The sequence below is a fragment of the Mastigoproctus giganteus genome, chromosome 3 (assembly GCF_048544385.1).
Source record: "Mastigoproctus giganteus isolate SK-2022 chromosome 3, ASM4854438v1, whole genome shotgun sequence".
In the NCBI taxonomy this organism is placed as follows: Eukaryota; Metazoa; Arthropoda; class Arachnida; order Uropygi; family Thelyphonidae; genus Mastigoproctus; species Mastigoproctus giganteus.
Window position 1 is genome coordinate 165,865,226 of NC_143577.1, and position 25,838 is coordinate 165,891,063.

Genomic DNA, 25,838 nt, shown 5'->3' on the forward strand with positions numbered 1-25,838 from the left:
ATATCTTCTGTTGTCTCTTCTCAACCCCTAACCCATGGAAGGTACACTATGTAAAAGGTAAAGTGCAGCCATTATCAACCCACTGCAGGATGGAAGCCTCCTCAACAATTCATGCTGAGGGATATGGACCATAAATCTGCCATGCTGATCCAGTGCGAGTTGTCAGATCAACCGTATTCGGCAGTCAGGGGCTTGAACCCCAGTCTACTCAAACAGTGTGTGCTATTGCACTCCCACTCCTGACCACTCTCGGCTACGGAGGCTATAAGTTTTAATACTTCTCGTGTTTGGAGTTTCCATAAAAAAAAAAAAAAAAAACTAAAATACACAATGAACTCCTTGATAATCAGTAATGATGATGATATGCTAACTTCTACCAGAGTTATTAATGAAAAAAATCATTAAAATTATGAAATAAAAATTAAATCTTTATTACAAAATATCAAATATGCACATATACCTATAAAAATATATTACATCAAAGTGCATATATATATATATATATTTTTTATTTTTATTTTTTTCATTCGTTTGTGTTTGATATTGTGAAATACATACTGACATGGTATCACTATACTCAAGCTAAATATAAGCAGGAAAACTGAACATAGACTTTTAAATGCATATCATTAAATTTGATAAGTCCATAATATTAAAAAATAAATAAATAATAACATCTGTTCTGTGTATTTGAAAAATAATACAAACTTAACTATAAGCACCAGAAAAAAACTAAATTCAGTGAAAACCTAGAGAATACATCTGACTAACTCAGAAGAGCTGAGATATGTATAAGGGATCATATACATGATTTCCACGATTCCATGATTTTTCATGGAATTTTTTTGTCTGGTCAAATGGAAACAGAAGAAAATAACTCTATTGTATACATGACTGTATAGTACACATGTATAGAAATAAAACTGTAAAAATAATATCTTTAATAGTAAAAATTAAGAAAGAGATGATTGCAAACGTAAGTGGTTGCATACACAATATCCAACAACACATCGCATAATATATAGAGGCAATATGGGGGGGAAACAGAAATTGAGTGAAGAAATAAATAAATAAAGACAAAAGTAGAAAAGGAAGGTGAGTGAAAGGAATATGTATCTAAATTTATACCAGTGCAACCTGACCATGCTGAAGCCAAACAAGTCTGAAATATCACTAATATGATACAATAAACCAACCACAAAAGAAAAATATATACAGGACAAACAAAGAAAAGAACAAAAACTAGATGACCCTTGCATCCAATCTCATCAGAGAGCCCCCAGATACAAAGGCCACGAACATTACTGCATTTCCAATGCAATGCAAATTACCACAATGGACAGAGGCAGACATTCACTGAAATGCCAGCCCACCAAAGCGATAAAATCATATTACAAAGGCCCCACAATGTAGTAACTTTAAAAACCAGACTGCTACCAAAAAGAAAGAAATGAAGTTGAAAACAGATTATGGAGGGAAGTATGAGCAGTGCAAAAGCAACTAGTGCTCACTACACCCATTACAAATAAAACTGTAAAAATAATGTTTAATAGTAACAAAAAATATAAAGAAAGAGATGACTGCAAACATAAGCGGCTGCATAAGCAACATCACACTGCATAAAATAACAATGATCAACAAAATTTTTTTTTTTCATCCATATTGCCTCTGTACATACATATAGTATACAATCCCATTATTATGGCTACAAGCCAGGTACCTCAGTAGCCAGGTGGGCAGCAGCAGCAATGCGTCGCACACGCTTCTTGATTAGACCGGGGTTTGTTATTTGGTTTGTTCCTAAAAACCAAATAACAAACAGCTACAAGTCAGGGGTTCAAATTAGGGAAGGGGTGGGAAAAAAAAAATGAATAAATACATAATAAAGAACAATACAAATATGAACTAAAATTACAATAATATGGATTCCAATTAGTGCAATGTCCACAATGAAGGGTCCTCATAAGGTATCCCCTGCCTAATGATTGGGAACTAGACACATCTTCTTCAAGGAACACGGAATCAAGGCTCGTATTAGGAAAATCATCCTTGGATAAGTGGCAGCACATCCACAATCATGAATGGTGAAACATATGGCCAAATATCACAGGAAGACTGCACGGGTGGAACACTAACTTTTCAAATGGGATTGATGGTGGGACTGCTCGGGAGCACATTTTTTCTATGCCTTTTGTCAACATCAAATTTACGATGGTCACCATCTAGCAGCTGTATGAATTCCAGCATTTGTCCACACAAATGTCCACAAAAAAAAAAAACCTATCTGATAGTCTCAGCCTGCTGGGGTAGACACCAAGATAGGATTGGAACAAGACTTGAGATAAGTCTATTGCGTAACTACAGTAGTCTTGTAAGTCTGGTTCAGAAATAATACCTGTCCTCATCCTTACAGAGAAAACTGATCTCCTCTCGTGAACAGCTGCCAGAAAGCATTTGATGCTAAAGGCCTCTGCCATTTGGATAGTGAGTGCAGGTGGTAGATCTATTTCAAGACACTTCTTCCTGTTGAAAAGTTGATTAGGAAGAGATCATATGAGTGATTCTTTATATTTTGTTCTGTTTCTGTAAATATCAGTAATTGACACTTTAACTAAATACATATAACAACTTAGATTTTACAAACGTAACATTATTAATTAATACATATAACTCTGATAGGCGATACAGAAGTTATATAACAAAACTCCGAGATAATATGTGATACTGGGGAAAAAAAAAAAAAAAAAAAAAAAATATATCCAATATTTTAAATTAAATAAAACATAAGCCAGTAGTATGGCAAAAACTGTAGAGCGAAAATTAACATAAAAATAACCCAAATAAACAAACAAACGAAAAACAAGAATAGACATAAATAGTAGCCCAGAAACCCTTGTATAATTTCAAACTTTAAATCCAATTAACAAAAACTATACAAAATTTAGGGTAATGCCAATTACTTATTAATTTAGCAGTACCCCCCCCCCAGAGGTACCAGTTCCAAAAGACGTGAAATATCACCAAAAGAGGGTTAAAGGAACTACCAAACGATAACAAAATCAAAATAAATTAAAATAATTCAAGTAATTGGCATTATCCTAAATTTTGTATAGTTTTTGTTAATTGGATTTAAAGTTTGAAATTATACAAGGGTTTCTGGGCTACTATTTATGTCTATTCTTGTTTTTCGTTTGTTTGTTTATTTGGGTTATTTTTTTATGTTAATTTTCGCTCTACAGTTTTTGCCATACTACTAGCTTATGTTTTATTTAATTTAAAATATTGGATGTATTTCAGCTTCATATGGAGGAATTGCCTGTTGCTGCCTCTAATGAATGCTTAATTAATTATTTATTTTCACTTTATTATAATTAACTTATTTTAATATAATTCAATGATAGTATATATATATATATATATATATATATATATATGAGTAATATGGAAAGAAAGTTACTTTATTATTTTATCTTATTTTATAATCATACTATATATTTTATAATCACACTGTATATACTTAAGTTCATGCAAAGGTGACATGCAAATTCAGCTCAGGGTCCTACTATAGGAACAGGTTTGCGATCCCGGGCATACCCGAGCTACAACTTATCTCTTGTATTGTCTCTAAGCTGTCCTACACTTTGTTCTTATTTCTCCGAAATTATTAGGGTAATCCGAGGATGTAGGAAAAACTATTTAACTGTACTACTATATTTTTGCCTTTATGGAGTTCAGGTTCTATTATTCCTACAATATTATTTTTTATTCTTCTTACTATCTGCATGTTTCTCTTCGCATTAATTTTAATTAATTGATTATTTTTATTTTTACCATATCCATCACATAGGAGTCACTACGTATATAGTAACTCACTAGAGAGATTATTTCATAACGACTAGTTGTTACATTATGTCCTGAATACAGTAGATATGCCTTATACTTTGCATTTGTTTTTATTTTAATTATTAAATTGTGTTCTCTGTCGGGTAAACGATGATTAATATATGCTTACATTTATAATATCTTTCTTTTGATTCTAAAAAAAATTTTAACTATTTTTGACTATCTTTAATTGGTTTAGATTCAAATTACTTAATCTCGGAATTTTTATATATCTTAACAGATATTGATTATTACAGAAACAGAGAACTCCTTGTCATTTTTTGCCTTCAGTCTGGGTGGTTGGCCCCAGTTGAAGTCGTCTAGATTATGGGTAGACAACGATAAGTTTTGTGTGTGTGTGTGTGTGTGTGTGTGTGTGTGTGTGTGTGTGTGTGTGTGTGTGTGTATACATATATATATATATTTTTTTTTTTTTTTTTTAATATATATTTATATCCCTTGCATTTCTTTAATTCCAGCTTGGTATTGTCTGCTTGAATTAACTTCTATATTATTATCTTCAATATTATATATTATACAAAATATATATACAGGGTGTCTCAAAAATATTGGTACAAACATTTATGGGAGGTATGTAACATCTAAAGGAATGTGAATTGCATAGGAACCCATAACTGGAAACGTCACGGAAAAGTAGTAGCAGAGGCACAAGAAGCAGAAATGACACAAGACAGTAATTAGTGGAAAACATTTATTTGACATAATATTAACAATGGAGTACGAATTGGATGCATTTCATGATATTACAACGGATGCTTGAAGGTTCCACCATGAGACGCGATGCATGCATGACACCGACTCAACATGGATTGGTGGACACGGTCGAACACATTTGGAGTTTCTCTGACAGTAGCAGCAGTGCAGACGAGTCTCGCCACGAGATCCATTTCCGTCTCCACAGGCGATTCATACACGATAGATTTGAGGGCCCCCACAGAAAGATCAAGGCACGATAAATCAGGTGAGCATGGGGGGGGGCAGGCAACAGGTCCACCACGGCCAATCCATCGACGCCCAAAATGCCTGTTTAAATGGTCATGAACACACCTTCCATAATGGGCAGGTGCCCTGTCATGTTGAAACCAAATTTTGCATCTCACATTTGCTGGAACATCGTCAAGTAACCCTGGTAGAACTTGTTCAAGAAAGATCTGATATTTAGCAGAGTTCATGCGGGATGGTAACAGGTATGGGCCGACTAAGCAGTCACCCACCATACCTGCCCACACATTTATTGCGAAGCAATGTTTTGCCGCATGGGGGCACATACCGTGTGGGCCCTCTGCTAATCCATACACTAGGTGCATGTCTGCCAGCTCACAGTTCATATATTGATGCAAGCTCTTCGTGCAGCGACTACTGCTTGAATGAGTAAATCAGAAATTTTCACCAAAAGCAGTCACAGACCATACCTGCCCACACATTTATTGCGAAGCGATGTTGTGCCACATGGGGGCGCACACCGTGTGGGTTGTCGTGAGCCCACACATGAGCATTGTGCTGATTGAATAAGCCTTTCCGAGTGAAATAAGCCTCATCCGTGAACAAAACATAGGCTGGAAAATTCAATCTTGAACACTTTCTTGGAGAAACCACTGCGCAAAAGCCACACATGCAGGATGATTTTGGGGGAGCAGTAACTGAACCCTTTGGAGATGAAAGGGGTGTAAGGAATCGTCATGCCAGACATGCTATACACTTCAACGAGACACTCCTAAGGCAGAGGCAATGGCATGTGTGCTGGTAGTAGGATTATTCTGGATGGCATTCAACACACTTTCTTCCATGGCGGGAGTTCGCGTAGAATTTAGTCTGCCCGCACTACTCCTGTTACCTCTAAATGACCCATAATCACACAAATTTTGATGCACATGCACAAACAAATGGTTGTTGTTATTTGGTTTTTAGGAGCATTAGAAACTAAGGCCATATTGCTCTGGGATATGCGGTGGTCATTCCCTGACCTTTCTGCATCCTCCATATTTGGTGGTGACGGGCTCGAACCCGGGTCTAATCAAGAAGTGTGTGCTACGCACTGCTGCTCCATCTCACCTGGCTATGGAGGCGCCGCAAACAAATGGTGGTCCGGTACATGTCTGTCAGGGAAGCGTTCTCCATAAATTCTTTGAGGGGCTCATCCATTGCCCTCTGCTAATCCATACACTAGGTGCATGTCTGCCAGCTCACAGTTTGTATATCGATGCATGCTCTTCGTGCGGCGACTACTGCTTGAATGAGTAAACCAGAAATTTTCACTATCGTGAACTGATGAACAGCGCTGTGTACCGACTTACGGTGACGTTTCTGTTTGTGGGTTCCTATGCGATTCACATTCCTTTAGATGTTATCTACCTCCCCTAAACGTTTGTACCAATATTTTTGAGACACCCTGTGTGTATATATATATATATATATATATATATATATATATATAGTGATAACTATATAGTGTTATAACTGCATTGGGATATAAATTTAGGGTTATAATTTTGGATTGAAATTGAAATTTTATTTGAAAATTGGGGAGGGGGGCAGTTGTCCTCTCAATCGCAGCCTTTTAAAAAGTATTGCTTGTTCGATGTTTGTGGATCAATCAGGGATGGGACATGATATTGCCAAGGGGAATGTCTTTGTGTTTGTGCACGATGTAAGGAGTGTGAGGAAATCAGGCAACAACTCAGAGTTGTTATGGGCCTATATGAGATCTTGAAGGACAGGATGGATGCCCTCGAAGGATCTAAACTGAGGGGCCCATCAAGCTCTCAGCTGCTCACATCAATGCCAGATCATGCACTTGAACATCACGCAACACAGCGGCAACCCCAAGGCAGAATTGCGCTGGTCCCACAGGAACTAGCAGTTGTCAGTGACTCTATTGTCAGGGAAATGGGGAACATATTGTGCAAAAAGGATAGGTGGAACAGGACCAAGATATGTCTGCCAGGGACAAAGGTTGATGACGTTGTAGAGCAGATATCATCTTTTAAGGGCACAAAAGATATTGTTGTACATGTTGGCACTAATGATATTAAGAGTAGGAGACCGGCAGAATTACTTAAGTACAGATCACTGTTGAAAAAAAGCCATGAATTAGGATTGAATTTGAAAGTGTCTGCAATTCTGCTCAGACACTATAGGAGGGAGTATATGATGAGAGCCTTCTCAATCAATTCGACCTTGGAGAGATTGTGCAAGGCTCAAGGGGTAGAATATTTCTCAGCCTGTTCTGTGCTTGTTAACAGGAGAGACTGCTTCTACAGGGTTGGGATACACATAAATAGAAAGGGTGCAAGAATATTTGCTGATGCTATTGAGGCAGTGTTAGGTGGGTCGGAAAACTGCTAGCCAGGGCCGCTGCGACCCTATGTTCCGCCAGTAAGCAAAATCAAATTTGTCGCCCCAAAATATTTGGATTAAAAAATAAAATAAAGCATAAATTATTATTAATTTACTGAAACAGAAAAGAATTAAAACAAATCTCACATATATAATATAATGAAACAACAAACAAAAATAACAAAAATCATTCTAAAATTCTGCAAACAATTTGTAAATTCTAAATAACAGTAATCGTATTCTATTACAATAATAAAATAAAAGGAAAATTAAAATGTTAAAAAAATTATACAAATTTATGTTTCCTTGCTTTAAGAGATGCAAAATTATTATTTCATTTATGTTTATTTGTTCCAAAACATAATTTTCTATTGAAATTATTGCCAAATTGGAGAGTCATTGTTGAAACATTGTCGATCGTAAATAATTTTTCATTAATTTTAATATTGTAAAACTGTTCATCAAAAAAAAAAAAAGTTAGTAAACAACCCATTTCCCATTCACCTCTCCATCTGCTCCAAAAGTTTGTCCAGTTCTTCCTTGAATTTATTTCAGCTATCAATTTTCACAATAATAGATGGAAGTTTGTTGCAGTAATCAACCAACTGCTGGCTAAATGCAAATTTTCGCACATCTATTCTACAACTGTCTTTCCTCAATTTGAATTTATGCCCCCCTTAGGTTCGTAATCTGAGCATGAGGAAGAACCCCATCAGCATTGAGCCTGCTCAACCCATTCAGTGCCTTATGCACCTCAATCAGATCACCTCGCAGGTGTCTAAGTCTCCAGATGCTGCAATTTGCAGAACTTAAGTCTTTCTTGGTAAGAGCACCCCTTTGTTCCCCTCATTTGCATAAATTCTTAATGAAACTACTACATTTGGAAAAGTCTCTTTAAAATTGCTTTTAAAAATATATTGTAACACTTCAGGTGAATTAATATTTTCTTTAATATAAATTCGAAGTACTCTTAAGTTCTTCAGTAATGCCAAACCATCAATATCAGACTCATTATGATCAATGTCACTTAATTTAATATGTAAATCTTTGCAAAGATTTAAGAAATCATTATATGACCTTTTTTTTTTTTAATTCAGAAATATAAAATATTTCTATGTTCTTTCACATTTCTAAACCTTTCAGTTAACGAGAAAATTGTTATGTCCATAATTTGAAAGAAAAAAATAATTTTTAAATTTTGTAGCGGATACTGAATAGCTTTCTCTCTACTTTCAGAATCGAAATTGTCTTTTCAATCTTTTCCTTAAAATGCTTACTTCTGGAAACTAAGCAGCAATGGCAATGATAGCAGCCATATTATTAGCCGAATTGAGAATTTTTTGGAACGCTTCCTCTGTTCTATTTTATTTAAAATATTCTGTGATTTTACATTGGTAGGGGTGTAAGGCAAGGATGTTTCATGTCCTCCATACTATTTGATTCATATGCAGAAGCACTGATGAAAGAATTCAAATAAGAGTGAAAGGAGGTGTAAAAGTAGAAGGGGAGAAGATAAAGACAAGATAATAATGAAGCTAATAATGGAGAATTAGAGCTCCTTGGACATCTTGAACAGCACAATAAAGGAGTAAAATATGAAAATTAACAGCAATAAAAACCAAGGTAATGTTAATTTCAAAGATTTATTCTTCCTGCCAGAAAGAAGAATCAATGTAAAATTAGATGGAATAATATTGGAACAGGTTGACAGATACAGGTACTTGGGAAACATAATGACAGAAAATGGAAAAGCCTGGAAGAAATAAAAACAAGAATTGCAATGGACAAAGAGGCATTTAGTAATAGAAAAGAACTATTGAGAAGAAATTTCAAGAAGGAATTAAGAAAGCAAATGGTGAAAACATTAATATGGAGTGTTGTACTATGTGGCTCTGAAACAAGGACACCGGGAAAGAGAAGATCAGATGCTTAGAAGCTTTCAAGATGTGCGTGTGGAGGAGAATGGAAAGGGTGAAATGGGTGGACAGAGTGAGAATGAGATTTTGAGGAAAGTAGACGAGAGAATGTTAATAAAGAATTAAGGAGACAAAATAACTTTATAGGACCTGTATTGAGATGAGAAAGCATGTACAGGAAAGGGATTGAGGGGTAGATGTGTGGGAAGAGAACTGTTGGGAGAAGGAGAATTGGAATGATAAGAGGAAATTATGCAGGAATTAAGAGTTTGCAAAATAAGAGAAGTTTACCTCAATATAATACGTAGAATACTTCTGTATGATACTCTCCAGCAATTAAAATGTAAAAAATCGCAAATCTTACATTACAGTAAAAAATAATTAAAGCTCAATTGAACACTATTAAAAATCAATCTAACGCAATTAAAAATTAAAAGAAATTTAAAGAAAAAATTTCAAAAAACAATTTTCTTACCTTCGTTTTATGCAGAATCGTTTTTTTTTTTTCAATTTTATTGTTAAATTTCTTTTAATTAATTTCATTTTTAATTGCATTAGATTGATTTCTAATTGTGTTCAATGATTTTTAATTATTTTTAATTGTGTTCAATTGAGTTTTAACTATTTTTTACTGTAATGTAAGATTTGCGATTTGTTTTAATTGCTGGAGAGTGTCATACGGAAGTGTTCTACATATTATATTGAGGTAAAATTTTCTTATTATTTCACAAATATTGATATCAACATAGAACATCTTGAGCATTACAGCTCTGATTCATACTAAGAATTAAAAGTATAGCACAAGATAGAGAAGCATGGTGCCAATGGAGCCCTGAATCTGCCCGAGGGCAGAGAACTTGAAGAAAAAGATTTTATAACTGGAAAATATAAATATGAAACACAGATCCGGATAAGCAAATTAATGTGTGTGCAATTTCATGTACTGTATTTATTTCAAATGAATTATTTGCCTGCTGAGTTGAATACTGGTAAACGATAGAAGTCGTGTTGAGCACCTGATTGCATAAAACCAATCAAATGACCAGCATGACTTCTGGGTATGTGGGACAGGCGGTTGGTTAGGTTTTAAGAGTAACCCTAAATTGCAGAACGGCAATCCCATTAGTTCTTAATTTGTGCTTAGCAGCAGCACTAACTGACTCAATTGCCTGAAGGCCAGAGGTGCGAACAATGAGTCCCCAGTAAAGTCTCTCGTAATCCATTCGTTATATGGATTTCTCACATAAATCAGAAATTAAAACTAATGAAGGGGTTGCAACCCATTTATAGATGCAAAAAAAAAAAAAAAAAAAAGTAGTAGTAGCAACAGCATGTGATGCAAGAAAGCAAGCATATGAGCTTATGCAGCATCAGCCAAAAAAAAAAAACAAAACAATCCCCTCTAAATATTTGTCCAGTTCCTCCTTAAATTTATTTAACCTATCAACTTCCACAATGACAGATGGAAGTTTGCTCCAGCAATTAACCACCAAAGGCAAATTTTTGCACATCTATTCTACATCTATTCTTCCTCAATTTCAATTTATGCCCCCTCAGGTTCGTAATCTGAACTGGAAAAACCCCATCAGAATTCAGTGTGCTCAACCCATTCAAGGCCTTATACACCTCAATCAGATCATCATGCAGGTGCCTAGTCTCCAGCCACTGCAATTTACAGAACTTAAGCCTCTCCTGGTAAGAGGATCCCTTCATTCCCCTCACTAATCTTGTTGCCCTTCTCTGTACATGCTCAAGCAAATCTACATCCTTCCAAAAAATGAGGCCTCCAGACCTGCATGCAGTACTCAAGGCGTGGCCTGATGATCGCCTTATACAGAGGGACAATCACCTTTTCCCTGCTAGCAAAATTCCTATATATCATTGACAAAACCCCATGACCAGCCCTGGCAGCCTGTCTGCATTGCTCAGAAAACTTCATATCTGACTGCACAATTACTCCCAGGTCTTTTTCATTTTCTACCTCCTTAAGTGTAGTACCACACAGTTGGTACATTTCTCTGGGGGTCATTTTTTAATGTTAAACTTCAGTTGCCACTTCTCAGCCCATCTGCCTAAATTTTCTAGATCCTGTTGCAGTAACACACTGCCATTACTGTCATTAACAACCCTGCCAACCTTTGTATCATCTGCAAACTTTGATACTAAGCCTGATATACCTTTATCAATATCATTGATAAATATACAAAACAACAGTGGACCCAACACCGAACCCTGTGGGACTCCACTAATAACATTAGTCCATGAAGAGCAGCACCCATTGATTACCACCCTTTGTCTTCTCCCACTCAACCATCCTTTTATCCATTGTAGCAACTTACCCTTAATACCATTCTGCTCCAAGTTGTACAATAGTCTTCCATGCACAACAGTGTCAAAAGCTTTAGTGAAATCCAAGTATATGACATCAAAATTATTTTTTGCATCCAGTTCCTTTGTAACCACATAATAACCAATCAAATTTGTCAGACAAGACTTTCCCTTAACAAACCCATGCTGTGTATGAATTATTGCTGCAGTCTTGTCTAGATGATAATGCAATGCATCTTTAACCAGTGACTCCATTATTTTACCCAGAACAGAAGTTAAACTAACTGGTCTGTAATTACTCGTGTCACCCTTCGATCCCCCTTTGTGAATTGGGGACACATTTGCACATCTCCAGTAAGTGGGGACCTCCCCTCAGTCCAAGGATGCTCTCATAATTATGGCTAAGGGTTTGCTTATTTCCTTTGCCACCTCCTTTAATATAACTGGATAGATCCCATCCACCCCAGGTGCCTTTCTTATGTTTAACTTCAACAATTTCTCCTCCACTTTGTTCTCAGTTATTACAAAATCATTGAGCACCCTGTTACAATTTGATAACCTTGTGGCATTATCAAACCTTAACTCCTCATGTGTCAATGTAGATGCAAAATACTCATTCAGTTTGTCTGCTATCTGAGCAGGGTCATCAACAGTCGAACCATCGATATCAAGTGAACCAATCAGATTCATCCCCTTCCTTTCAGAGTTTATATAAGTAAAGAAATTCTTGCTGTTTTTCTTAGCATGCTTTGCCAAAGATTTCTCGTAATCTGCCTTCGCCTGCCTAACTTTTGTGACTTGATTACAGACTAGCTTATATATATATCATAGGCTTCTGTGTCACCTGATAATTTATATGCATCCCATGCATTTTTCTTCTCTGCCACAAGTCTCATTAGTTCATTTGACAACCATTTAGGCCTAAACCTTGAACAATAGTTCTCAATAGGTATGAAACGTTTAGTAGCTTCCACTATTAATTCCTTGAATGCTTCCCACTTAGAATTTGCTGTTGATAACATCATCAGTTGGTCCCACTGTACAGAATTTAAAAACTGTCTGAGACCACTATAGTCACCTTTACAGAAGCAAAAACCCCTTCCTTTACCCCTGATGGTAATTATATCTTTAAGTAAAACCCACATCTGTGCCACTGTGATCACTGCCACCTAGTGGTTCCTTTATCTGCAAATTCTTAATACACAAATGATCACTGCTGATAACCAGATCAAGAGAATTACCCTCTCTGGTTACCTCTTGAACATGCTGCTGCAGAAAACAATCATCCAATAAATCCACAAAAGTCTTACTAGTGTGCAAGTGACCAACCCATAAGTTCAGTCTATATCTGGGAAGTTAAAATCCCCCATTATAAGACATTGATTTACTGGCCCACTCTTATTTCTCTGTACAATTGTTCATTGTACTCATTTGAGTCATTAGGCCTATAACACACTCCTACTCTTATTTTTGCTTTTGCAGTGCTCATGTCACACCAAACTGACTCAACAGTGCAGTGTTCATCTTTATTAACTGGATGCACTTCTTTTGATTTTGTTTTTCTTAATTAACAGCATAACACCTCCCTTCCTATCCTGTCTATCCTTTCTGTACATATTGTACTCCCCAAATTCCAGTTCTGCATTCCTTATATCTGTGTGACACCACGTCTCTGCTATCCCAACAATATCTGCCTTTGATGTCTTGACCAACACTTCAGATTCATCAAATTTATTTACTATACTTCTAGCATTGGTATACATGCAAGTATACATTACCTATTCTTATTATTAGTTACCCTAACACATCCCATATACACACACCTGTTTCACGATGACTGCCATCAGTCCCTGAAACCCCCAACACCCCTCGCTCCACGCCGCTGCTTATTCTAATATAAGTAGTGCAAGAATCACCTTCACCTCTGCTTGCAGCTACTTTTAACCTTTTAGTCTGTGAATCCCCCCAAGCTAGCAGTTTTCCGACCCACCTAACACTGCCTCGATAGCATCAGCAAATATTCTTGCACCCTTTCTATTTAAGTGTATCCCATCCTTGTAGAAGCAGTCTCTTCTGTTAACAAGCACAGACCAGGCTGAAAAAAAATTTTACCCCTTGAGCCTTGCACATTTCCTCCAGGGCCGAATTGATTGACAAGGCTCTCATCATGTACTCCCTCCTATCGTGTCTGGGCAGAATTGCAGACACTATCAAATTTAATGCTAATTCATGGCTTTTTTTCAACAGTGATCTCTACTTAAGTAATTCTGCCAGTCTCCTACTCTTAATATCATTAGTGCCAACATGTACAACAATATCTTTTGTGCCCTTAAAAGATGATATCTGCTCTACAACGTCATCAACCTTTGTCCCTGGCAGACATATCTTGGTCCTGTTCCACCTATCCTTTAACGATAACTAACACCTGTGGGACCAGCACATTCTGCCTTTGAGGTTGCCGCTGTGTTGCCTGATACCCAGGAGTGAGCTCTGGCATTGAGTTGGGCAGCTGAGAGCTTGACTGGCCCCTCATATTAATTTCTTCGAGGGCATCTACCCTACACCTCAAGCTCTCATAGACACCCATCAGAACGCTGAGCTGACGCCTAATTTCTAGACACTTTCTGCACCTGGCACACACAAAGATATCCTCCTTGGCTAGATCATGTTCCGTTCCAGAGAGTACAGCAAACATTTTGCAAGTTTCACAAAGTGCTAGCACATTGCAAATATAATGCCAATTAAAGGAAGAAAGTGGTGTGCCATATAAAAATAAATTGTTAAAAAGAAATCTTTTGGGAAAAGAATTTGACCCTTTATTGTTCAAATTAAATAAAATGTTTTCATTGTCCATTTTCTGCTGATGTAGAATGCGATCTTTTACTGTGCAATTTTTACTAGTGTGTGTGTGTGTGTCCCCAGAAGAAATAAACTTCACATTGTTGGGTATAATATAGCTTGGAAGACTACTTGAATGAAAAAGAAGGAAAAAAAAGTGAGCTAACTATGTGCAAGGCTGTTGTATACTACCCCAATTTCAATGAAGTTTCCAAGGGTCAACTAAAAAAAGTCTGAGGATTCATACAGTCTCTGACAGTATTTAATCCATACATCTTCAAATGAGTGACATGGTGAAAACACTATACTGTCACAGAGGAGAAACATTTAAACAAATAACATGTTACTAGCTGTTCTACAGTTAACAGCAGAACAGTTTGCTAATCAAATTATGTATTAATCAAAACACATAAGAGTATAAATCCTCTTTTTTTTTTGTTGTTTACAGAGTAAGCAGAAAGTTTACTTCACACACACATGCTGCATTCATAAATGGCTTTCTATTCTATTCCACTATGTCCCTTAATTGTCTCAATTCTTTTCACTCCTCCAAATTCCATTTTACCATCATTCTTCAATTTCCTTTTAACTAGCAACCACTCTTTTCTCCAATTCATCTTATATGTTTGCATTATTTCAACTGTATCATATATCCTTGATCCTCTCTCTCTCTCTCTCTCTCTCTCTCTCTCTCTCTCTCTCTCTCTCTCTCTCTAATTTTCATCTGGAAATTTCTTCATTTCCAACAATACCTAATCTGTTATTTTCACAATGTGGCAAATACCACAATTCACTTTTTCCTATTTTTTTTTTTTGTTAATCACTGTCCATGTTTTGTTTCCAAGATCAGAATACTTTCAGAACTGTTAAATTATATATATTTTATTTTACAATTTCTTTATTCTCAATACCAGATGAAAAATTCTTAATTTTTATTACATTTTCTGAAAACCTTTTAATTTCATAGATACTTCTGATGTAAATAAAATATGAAACATTATATACTATTTCTTATAACAACCAAACTAATTTAAAAAAATGCAATAAATCATTCAAACAACTAAGTTCACTGACCATTTTAGATTGTTTTCATACAGAGCTTTCCACTGTTGCAACATCTGCTTACTCGTTAGTAGTGCTACTTCTCCACCTATGCAGTGTTCTTCTAAATGGGCTTTGGTATACATCAAACTGCCAAAAAAATAAACAACACATAACTTCAGAAGCCAAGAGAAACAGAATTAAAAAAAAAAAAAAAAAAAAAACCTTGAATGCTCCAGTATGCACCAAGTAAGTTAAGCTGTTTTATACCATCTTAAGCAGAACATGGTGATGCATAAGACAACGATACTGTTGCAAACCTTAAATTTGGTGCTGTCCCTATTTTGGCTTTAATTTTCATGAAAGCTGCACCCTGTGACAAACGTTGTGTCTGAGGCAGTTGTCTCACTGCTTTATTTGTTACTGTCCTAAACTTAAGCTAGCTATTCAAATCAAAATGTGTAGTTATGTTATACTCAATCTGAAATTCTGTATGAAAGTAAATACCATATCTTCTGGATCAAAAGATGCACCTCAAACCCCCCCCCCCCCAACAGGCTGTGGGAAATGTTGCATAAAATTTACCAGCCTCATAGTCCAAAATTATACTACATAATGTGCAATGATATATACATATCAATGAGTAAGAATAAGTATACATAATACCTATTCTTATGCAGGATGCCAATTAGCATGTCAAGCTATGAAAAATCACTATTCATGGTCACATCTATCAAGCTCTTCCAATTTATTCACAAGTCTTCCAGTTTTCCATTGAATTTAATTTTCTCTTTAATATTATGAATATTATTTCCACTTTCATTTATACTATATATACAGGGTGTTCCAAAATTGTATAGAGTAGGAGCATATTCTACTGCTAAAAATATGGGGGAAAAAAAAAAAAAAAAAAAAAAAATCCTATAATAAACCTATAGTGGTGGACAAAAAAACTGCATCACCTTAAAAAAAGTAACATTTGTAGTGAAACATTGTTTGATTACAGTAATTTTGTTTGTTGCAAAGCAAAGTTACTGCATCAGATAATGCTTCTATTGCATCAGACAGTAACTGCAAGGTATTGCACCAGCCAATTCTATAAATAAGAGATTTGGAAGGCTAATACACGCTCATTAGTATCCTGTTTTGCAGAGGTGCAAGCATGGCTCCATATGTTCAGTTGACACCAAGACAAAAGTGTAGTTGTTGCTCTGTCCCAGGAAGGGTTTCCTACATGTGCTATCGCTGATAAAATAGGCTGCCACCAATCAACAGTATCCCGGGTGCTGAAATTAAAGCATGAAAACAGTGATGTGAAGAGAACTTGGATCAGGCCGAAAGAGAGTGACTATGCCTTCCCAAGACAGATATCTGAAACAGTTATGCCTTTGTAATCACCATGCTAATGCTCCTGATGTAAAAATGGCCTCTCGTGTTGAAACAAGTACGTGAACTATCCAAAGATGGCTTTCGGAATGTGGTCTGCATGCATAGCGGCCCAAGAAGAAGCCTTTGTTGACCCAACAAATGAGGAAGAAGTGACTTACTTGGGCTAAAATGCATGTTGCATGTACAAAAGAGCAATGGGACACTGTCATCTTTTCTGACGAACTGAAATTCAGCCTGCATGGCTCCGATGGGAAACGATATGTCAAAAGACGAAAATTGGAGGCATACCATCCTGACTGCATAACACCGACTGTAAAGTTCCCGCTGTTCAGATGGTCTGGGGATGCATAACAAGCAAAGGGGTGGGGTGAATTAAGTTTATTAATGGAATGGTGAATGCAGAAACCGACATTGCTATCTTGGAGGAGTGCCTGAAACCCGTTATTAGGGATCACCACACAGGCATCCAAAACTGCATTTTAACAGGACTCAGGACCTTGCCACACAGCAAAATTGGTAAGTTTTATGCTATTTAGATTTAATGATGAGTTTGTCTTCTTGTCTCACAAGGCTTAAAACATACTTACGCCAATGTTTTTCCTCATTTTTCTCCATTTCTGAGGTATGACTGCACCCTTAAATGCTCACATTACAGTATTGGACTGGCCCAGCAACAGTCCACATTTGAACCCTACTGAAAATTGATGGAACTTGTTGGCTTCTTCTGAGCAATTTTAGATGACATTGTGTACCAGCAATTTTAAGGAGAGCATTGTACGGGAGTGGTACCACAAAATTGGGCAATGTATATCCAGAAGTTGATTAACTCTATGTCAGATCGTTGCAAGGTTGTAATTGTAGCTAGAGAAGGAACAACAAATATTGAGGACTTATACTGCTAATTTACAGTACATAATACTATTATGTTAATATACAGTAAATGCAATAAAATGTGTTTGGTTGTCACGATTGCCATATGCATGATTTCTCGTATTTCCATTAATTACACATTTTACTCTCTGGGAAGATATTTATGGCAGTTAGGTATATCAGCAGGTGGAGTCTTTTTATTGGATTTCATTCACAGGGGATATATATCCCATCTAACAAATGTATTTCGAACATTTCTGCAATCCACAATGCAGTGCAAAACACATTATTTGCAAAATTTACAAGTGATGCAGTTTTTTTGTCTTGCCAGTGTATGTCTCAAAAGTCTATTTCCAAGATATCAAACATTAATCATAAATTATAAAACTGTAAAATGGTAAAACATTTTTTTATATTAAAATTTATGTCATAAAAATGATTAAAACAGGCTTTAAATAGTCAACAATATATGTATTGATATCAACATGAACAATAGTAACCAAATGGCAGAGTACATACTAACAATGTCAATATGTCTGTCTGTTACTTGAGTTTCAGGTTCCACAACCATTGCCTTGTTATTTTCTGAATGGCTTTTGTTTGGCAAGTTAATTAGTATGATTTTAATTAATGGTGTAGTTCATAAGACAGACAACTTACAGAAAGAGAGATTTTGATGAACTACAAATATCAAAGAGCAAATCTGTATTTGCTCTTTGATATTTGCTCTTTGTTCGTAATTTTCCCGCCTTTGTGATACGATAGTTATATACCGTACTAGATAGCGTTAGTTGAACTTCGTTAGCAGTTAAATTGTACGTTTAAATAAATACATATAACGACTTAGATTACAAACGTAATATAATTAATTATATTTAACATAATAACATAACATAATTAATTATAATTAATAAATTAATAGAATCATGACTCAGACCAGAGCGGCAAAGCAAAAGGCTCAAGCTAATGGAAGTGCTGTGGCTCAGAGCAGAACTGAGGGGGGCAGTTGTCCTCTGACTCACAGCCTTATAAAATGCACTGTTTGCTTGATGTTTGCAGAGCAATCGTGTATGGGACATCATACTGCCAAGGGGGATGTCTTTGTGTGTGCGCGATGCAAGGAGTGTATCGATATCAAGCAACAACTCAGCATTCTTGTGGGCCTATATGAGAGCTTGAAGGACAGGGTGGATGCCCTCGAAGAAACTAAATTGAGGGGCCCATCAAGCTCTCAGCTGCCCACATCAACGCCAGAGCTTGCACTTGGGCATCGCGTGACACAGAGACAACCCCCCAAGGCAGAATGTTCTGGTCCCGAAGGAACTAGTAGTTGTTGGTGACTCTATTGTCAGGGAAATGGGGAACATGCTTTGTAAAAAAGATAGGTGGAACAGGACCAGGGTATGTCTGCCAGGGGCAAAGGTTGATGACGTTGTAGAGCGAATATCATCTTTTAAGGGCACAAAAGGTGATATAGTTGTACACGTTGGCACTAATAATATTAAGAGTAGGAGACCAGCAGAATTACTTAACAAGTACAAGTACAGGTCACTGTTGAACAAAAGCCGAGAATTAGGGTTGAATTTGAAAGTGTCTGCAATTCTGCCCAGACACGATAGGAGGGAGTATATGATGAGAGCCTTGTCGAACAATTTGGCCCTGGAAAGGTTGTGCAAGGCTCAAGGGGTAGAATTTTTTTCAGCCTGGACTGTACTTGTTAACAGGAGAGATTGCTTCTACAGGGATGGGATACACTTAAATAGAAAGGGTGCAAGAATATTTGCTGATGATATCGAGGCAGTGTTAGGTGGGTCAGAAAACTGCTAGCTTGGGGGGAGACAAAGACCAATAGATTGACAGTAGCCACTGGCAGAGGTGAAAGAGATTCTTGCACTGCTTCTATTAGAATGAGCAGAAGCCTGGAAAACAAGATGCATGGTATTTCAGAGACTGCTGGGAGCCATTGCGGTACAAGTAAACACATGGGTTGTGTTAGGGTAGCTAAGAATAGAAACAGGTGCAGGTATACTTGCGTGTACACCAATGCTAGGAGTTTAGTTGATGAATTTGATGTATTGCTCAAAACATCAAAGGCAGATATTGTTGGGATATCAGAGACGTGGTGTCACACAGATATAAGGGATGCAGAACTGCAATTTGGGGAGTACAACATCTACAGAAAGGATAGACAGGATAGGAAGGGGGGAGGGGTTATGCTATTAGTTAAGAAACACATAAAAACCAAGGAAGTGAAGCCAGTCGACATCGCCGGACAGTGCAGTGTTGAGTCAGTTTGGTGTGACATAAGCATTGGGAGATCAAAATTGAGAGTAGGAGTGTGCTATAGGCCTAATGACTCTGATGAGTATAATAAGGAACTGTACAGGGAAATAGAGTGGGCCAGTAAATCAGAGAGTCTTATAATGGGAGATTTAATTTCCCAGATATTGACTGGAATTTGGGGGCTGGTTACTCACACACTAGCAGGGCTTTTGTGGATTTATTGGATGATTGTTTTCTACATCAGCATGTTCGGGAGGCAACTAGAGGGAGTAATACTCTTGATTTGATTATCAGCAGTGATTCTTCATGCATTAAGAATCTGCAGATAAACGAACCACTAGGTGGCAGTGATCACAGTGTGCTGAAGTGGGATTTACTCAAAGAGGTAACTGCCATTAGGGGTAAAGGGAAGGGTTATTGCTTCCGTAAAGGCGACTACGATGGACTGAGACAGTATTTAAATTCTATACAGTGGGACCAACTGATGATGTTACCAACAGCAAATTCAAAATGGGAAGCATTCAAAGAACTTATCTTGGAAGCTACTAGGATTTACATACCAACTAAGAAATATTGTTCAAGGTTTAGGCCAAAATGGATGTCAGATGAACTAATGAGGCATATGGCAGAGAAGAAAAATGCATGGGATACTTACAAATTAACACATGACACAGAAGCCTATGATAGATACAAGTTGATATGCAACTAAGTTACAAAGGAGGTTAGGCAGGCAAAGGTAGATTACAAGAAATCCTTGGCAAGGGATGCAAAGAAAAACAGCAAAGAGTTCTTTACTTATGTTAACTCTAGAAGGAAGGGGATGAATCAGATTGGTCCACTTGATATTGATGGGTCAACTGTTGATGATCCTGCTCAGGTAGCTAACAAACTAAATGAATATTTTGCATCAACATTCACACATGAGGAGTTATTCAGCAAGGGGAATGCCAGAGGTGTATTCAACTCTAGTAGTAATCTACAGAATCTTGAAATAACTGGGAGTAAAGTGGAGGAGAAACTGTTGAAGACAAACACAAGAAAGGCACCCGGGGTGGATGGGATCTATCCAGTTATATTAAAGGAGGCAGCAAAGGAAGTAAGCAAACCCTTAGCCATAATTATGAGAGCTTCCTTGGACTCAGGGGAGGTACCCATAGACTGGAAATGTGCAAATGTGACCCCAATTCACAAAGGAGGATCAAAGGCTGACACAAGTAATTATAGACCTGTGAGCTTAACTTCTGTTCCAGGAAAATTAATGGAGGCACTGGTTAAAGAAGCACTGCAGGATCATTTAGACAAGACTTCAGTTATAGCTCAGACACAGCATGGTTTTGTTAAGGGGAAGTCTTGCCTGACCAATTTGATTGGATACTATGATGCAGTCACAAAAGAACTGGATGCAGGGAATAACTTTGATATTATATACTTGGATCTTAGAAAGGCTTTTGATACTGTTGCACATGGAAGACTGCTACGCAAATTGGAGCAGTGTGACATTGGAGGCAAATTGCTGCTATGGATAAAGGGGTGGTTGAGGGGGAGAAGACAGAGAGTGGTAATCAATGGACACTGCTCATCGTGGACTAATGTTATTAGTGGAGTCCCTCAGGGCTCAGTGTTGGGTCCATTATTGTTTTCTGTATTTATAAATGATATTGATGATGGTATATCAAGCTTAATGTCCAAGTTTGCAGATGATACAAAGGTTGGCAGGGTTGTCAAGGACACTACTGACACTATGCTGCTGCAACAGGATCTGGAAAGGTTGAGCAGATGGGCTTAGAGGTGGCAAATGAAGTTTACCATTGACAAATGTAAAGTACTACACATGGGAAACAGCAACCCCAGAGCAACGTATCAACTCTGTGGTACTACACTGACAGTGGTAGAGAATGAAAGGGACTTGGGGGTGGTTGTGCAGGCAGATATGAAGTTCTCTGAGCAGTGCTGACGGGCTGCAAGAGTAGCTCATGGAGTATTGTCAATGATATACAGGAATTTTTCCAGCAGGGATAAGGAGGTGATTATTCCATTGTATAAGGCAATGGTCAGGCCACACCTAGAGTACTGTATACAGGTCTGGAAGCCTCATTTCAAGAAGGATGTAGAGCTGCTGGAACAAGTACAGAGAAGGGAAACAAGATTAGTGAATGGAACAAAGGGGTGCTCTTACGAAGAAAGGCTTAAGTTTTGCAAATTACAGTGTCTGGAGACTAGGCACCAGCGAGGTGATCTGATAGAGGTGTATAAAGCCTTGAATGGTTTAAGCATGCTAAATGCTGATGGGATTCTTCCTCTAGCTCAGAAAAATCACCTGAGAGGGCATAAATTCAAATTGAGGAAAGACAGATGTAGGATAGACGTGAGGAAATTTGCCTTTAGCCAGCAGGTGGTTGGTTGGTGGAACAGACTTCCATCCCTTGTGGTGGAGGTTGATAGCCTAAATAAGTTTAAGGCTCAGCTGGACAGGTATTTGAAACGAACAGAGGGGTGAAGTGGAAGTGGGTTTTTTTTTTTTTTTGGCTGATGCTGCATTAGCTTGCTTTCTTGCATCAAATGCCTCTACTAATGCTAATGCTAATATAAGAAAAGTCATTATAAAGTCCTTGTGAGGTTTTAAATTTTCATAACTTCCATTCTATACATGATAAAATCAATCTGTGAAAAACGTTAGAAATATAATTTAGTGAAGTTCAGTATGCACTTAAGAGTGATTCATTTATTTTATTGTACTTCAGCAAAAATTTTATTATTATTATTTTTTTGCAGAATTAGGCATAAAAAATGGCTTCAATAGAAGAGAAAGTAAACTGTGTGCTGTAGTTGGCTGAGTTAAAGTCTGTAATCGCAGTACAAAAAAGATTTAGAACCCATTACAACAAAGATGCACCACACAGGAATTCCATAACTAACTGGATGAAAAAGTAGTAGTAGTGGCATGTGATGCAAGAAAGTATGTGTATGACCTTATGCAGACTCAGCCAAAAAAAAAAAAAAAAAAAAACACACCATTCCCTCCAAATGCCTGTCCAGTTCCTCCTTAAATTTATTCAACCTATCAACTTCCACGACAGTTTAAAGAAACAGGTTCTGTTAATGATAAACCACAATCTGGAAGGCCAAGTGTAAGTGAGGAACGTGTGGCATCTGTAGAACAATCCTTTACTGCATGTCATATTGAGAATTAACAATCCCAAGAATAAATGTATGTAAAACTGTAATAAATTCCATCACTTACTCTTTTTACAGATTGATTTTATCATGTATAGAACAGAAGTTATGAAAATTTAAAACACAAGGACTTTATAACGACCCTGCATTTTGTGCTGTACACGTATCTCCTACCATAAGTACCAGATGGTTGTCACATAAATGTTGTTTGCAAGCGTATGGAGGACATTATATGAACAGCAACTGTATCCATTTCACAGCATGCCTGTACAAGAATCATTGCCACAACATATTAATAAAAACAAACTTTTTGGAGGCTCATTTTGCAAAGTACATGTGATCCACAATTTTTTAGCCATGGTCTGGTTACAAGGTATGGGATAGGATTTTTAACTAATGGAAAATTCATACCTGGCTAAAGAAAACCCACAGATGATTATCGGTACTCATTATCAACATACCTTTGGCTTTTAATATTTGGTGATATTCTTGGAGGCAATCATATTGATCATTTTTTTTTAAGTAAAGTTTTCAGGAATGACACACATTTTCTGCAGAATAGCTTGTGGGAAGTAGTGAAAACCATACTCCTTGAAAAATCAGCAGAAGATAAGGTTTATGCACGACATTGCACCAGTCCACTTTTCCCCATCATATTTCAGGGTTTTTTTTTAAATAGGGAGTACAATAACTAAAGAATTGGTCAGAACACCCTGTACAAGTCCCCACAAAAACTCAACCTCACACCCTTTGATTATTTTGTGTGGAGTCACATGAAATTCATGGTTCATTCTATGCACATTATCACACAAACTGATCTGCAAAATTGTATTCTGAAAGCTCTGAAACCATTAAGAATAATCCTGAAATGACAAGATAAGGCAGAGAATTGTAGACTCATTTCACTGAACAAAACAGAATTCTTGTTGAACAGCAACTTTAGATATATTTTTTGAGAAGTTTATTTCATTTTCACCTTCTGAAATTTATGATTAATATTTAATACTGTATGGAAATAGACTTTTGAGATATGTTTATAGGAATTTTTTTCCTATTTTCAGCTGTAGAATATGCTCCTACATTTCTTCCATTCAATTTTGAGAGAGAGAGAGAGAGAGAGAGAGAGAGTGTGTGTGTGTGTGTGTGCGTGGGTAATTACACACAAACTATATAGTGCTGTTTATAGCATATGCGGAGTGACTCTGAAAGTGTGGACTGCAAAGCTTGACAATTAAATATCTTGGGAAAGAAGGGGGTATATACCTGAAAGAGGTATATAAGGAGCCCTGCTGGAAAAAAAAAATTTTTTTTTTTTTTTTTTTTTTTTTTTTCAGCAGATGTAGAAAACGTTTGTACTCATTCCTTGCATCATTTAGCCATTATAATAGAGTCTGGCAAAAACAATTACCTACTTCAAAAGTGGCATCATCTAAATAGTAGTTGCAGTGGGGCACTGTGGTTTGTGTCTTGGAGTAGAATACACTAAACCATTTAGTAAAAAATGTAGTGGTGGTCAAATAAACATTGTGCATTTGTTACTGAATCATTTTTTTAAATTGGGTGACTCTGGTGTGAATACTCAATGTGAATTTAGACATCACTTTGACAACAGAAGAAATGGTAGAATTCCAAGTTGAAAGACCACAACACAATGGATTTTCAAATTTAGAACAACGGCATCAGTAATAAATGTGAAAATTGCAGGTTAAATGCATACAGCATGTATGCATTCAACTTGCAATTTTAATAGAAAAATTGAAGGAATCAAGTGCAATGTTACAAAGCATTCCTCGAACATTTGTTAGTGGTCAATGAAGAGAAATGGACATGTCGAAATGAAGCATATGTCATATATTGAATGTCTGTTTATAGTTCCATCTGTATAAAATGAAAATGGTTCGATAATTACTTGTTTGTGATTTGGATACACGTTTCAATTTCTACAATCTATTCCTACAGAAGATGAATAACGAAACAGACTTAATCATTTAATCATGAGTGACAAGGCCCACTTTCATTTGAACAGGTAACTAAGCAAACAAAATTTTAGATATTGGGCAGCTGAAACTCCATGTAACCTTCATGAACAACCACTTAACAGCCAAAAAGCTACCATTTGTTGTGGGGTGTTTGCTTTCAACATTATTGTTCCAGCATACTTTTATGAAAATGCTAATGGATGAGCTGTTATAGTAACTTCAGCCCTATAAGTACACATTCTGCAAAATTTGTTGATCTTTACCAAAAAGAAGTCAACTTACAAAATGTCTGGTTTTGATAGAACAGTGCTACAGCATATACCACAAGATGGACACTTTAAAAGAAATATTTCCAAATCACATTATGCTTAATTTTGGTAACATAAATTGGACATCCCAATCACTAAATTTTATTTGTTTGCAATTTCTTTTTATTGGGGGTTCTTAAAATTGAAAGTCTATGTAAACCATTCATGCACACTTGAGCAATTGAAACAAAACATTTGGGATGAAACAAAGAATGCCATCAGAAACATAAAAGAGAGCAATGGATAATAATGTGAGAATATGAGTAGAGGATTGTGTTCACAATAGCGGTGGCCAAATAAGGGACATTTGGCCACCACTAATTTTGAAACACTAAAGAATCTAACAAATTCTTTGATGTTATTGGAAAAGACATTTATTGTAATAACAATAAATGTCTTTTTTGATTTGCATAGTAGTCATTTCATTTTTAAAATGGGTAATTACTTATGTCCGACACTGTACTAACAATAAT

At 36.6% G+C, this 25,838-nt stretch overlaps 1 protein-coding gene across 2 annotated transcripts in view; it reads right to left on the reverse strand.

Moving 5' to 3' along the window:
- Positions 1–25,838, reverse strand: part of Ttc7 (tetratricopeptide repeat domain 7) — a 252,039-nt gene that overhangs the window by 86,705 nt on the left and 139,496 nt on the right. For both annotated transcript variants that reach the window (XM_090369480.1, XM_090369481.1), the window contains exon 13: positions 15,396–15,512. In XM_090369480.1, coding sequence (XP_090225606.1) covers positions 15,396–15,512 — 117 coding nt within the window. The remainder of the gene's footprint in view (positions 1–15,395; positions 15,513–25,838) is intronic.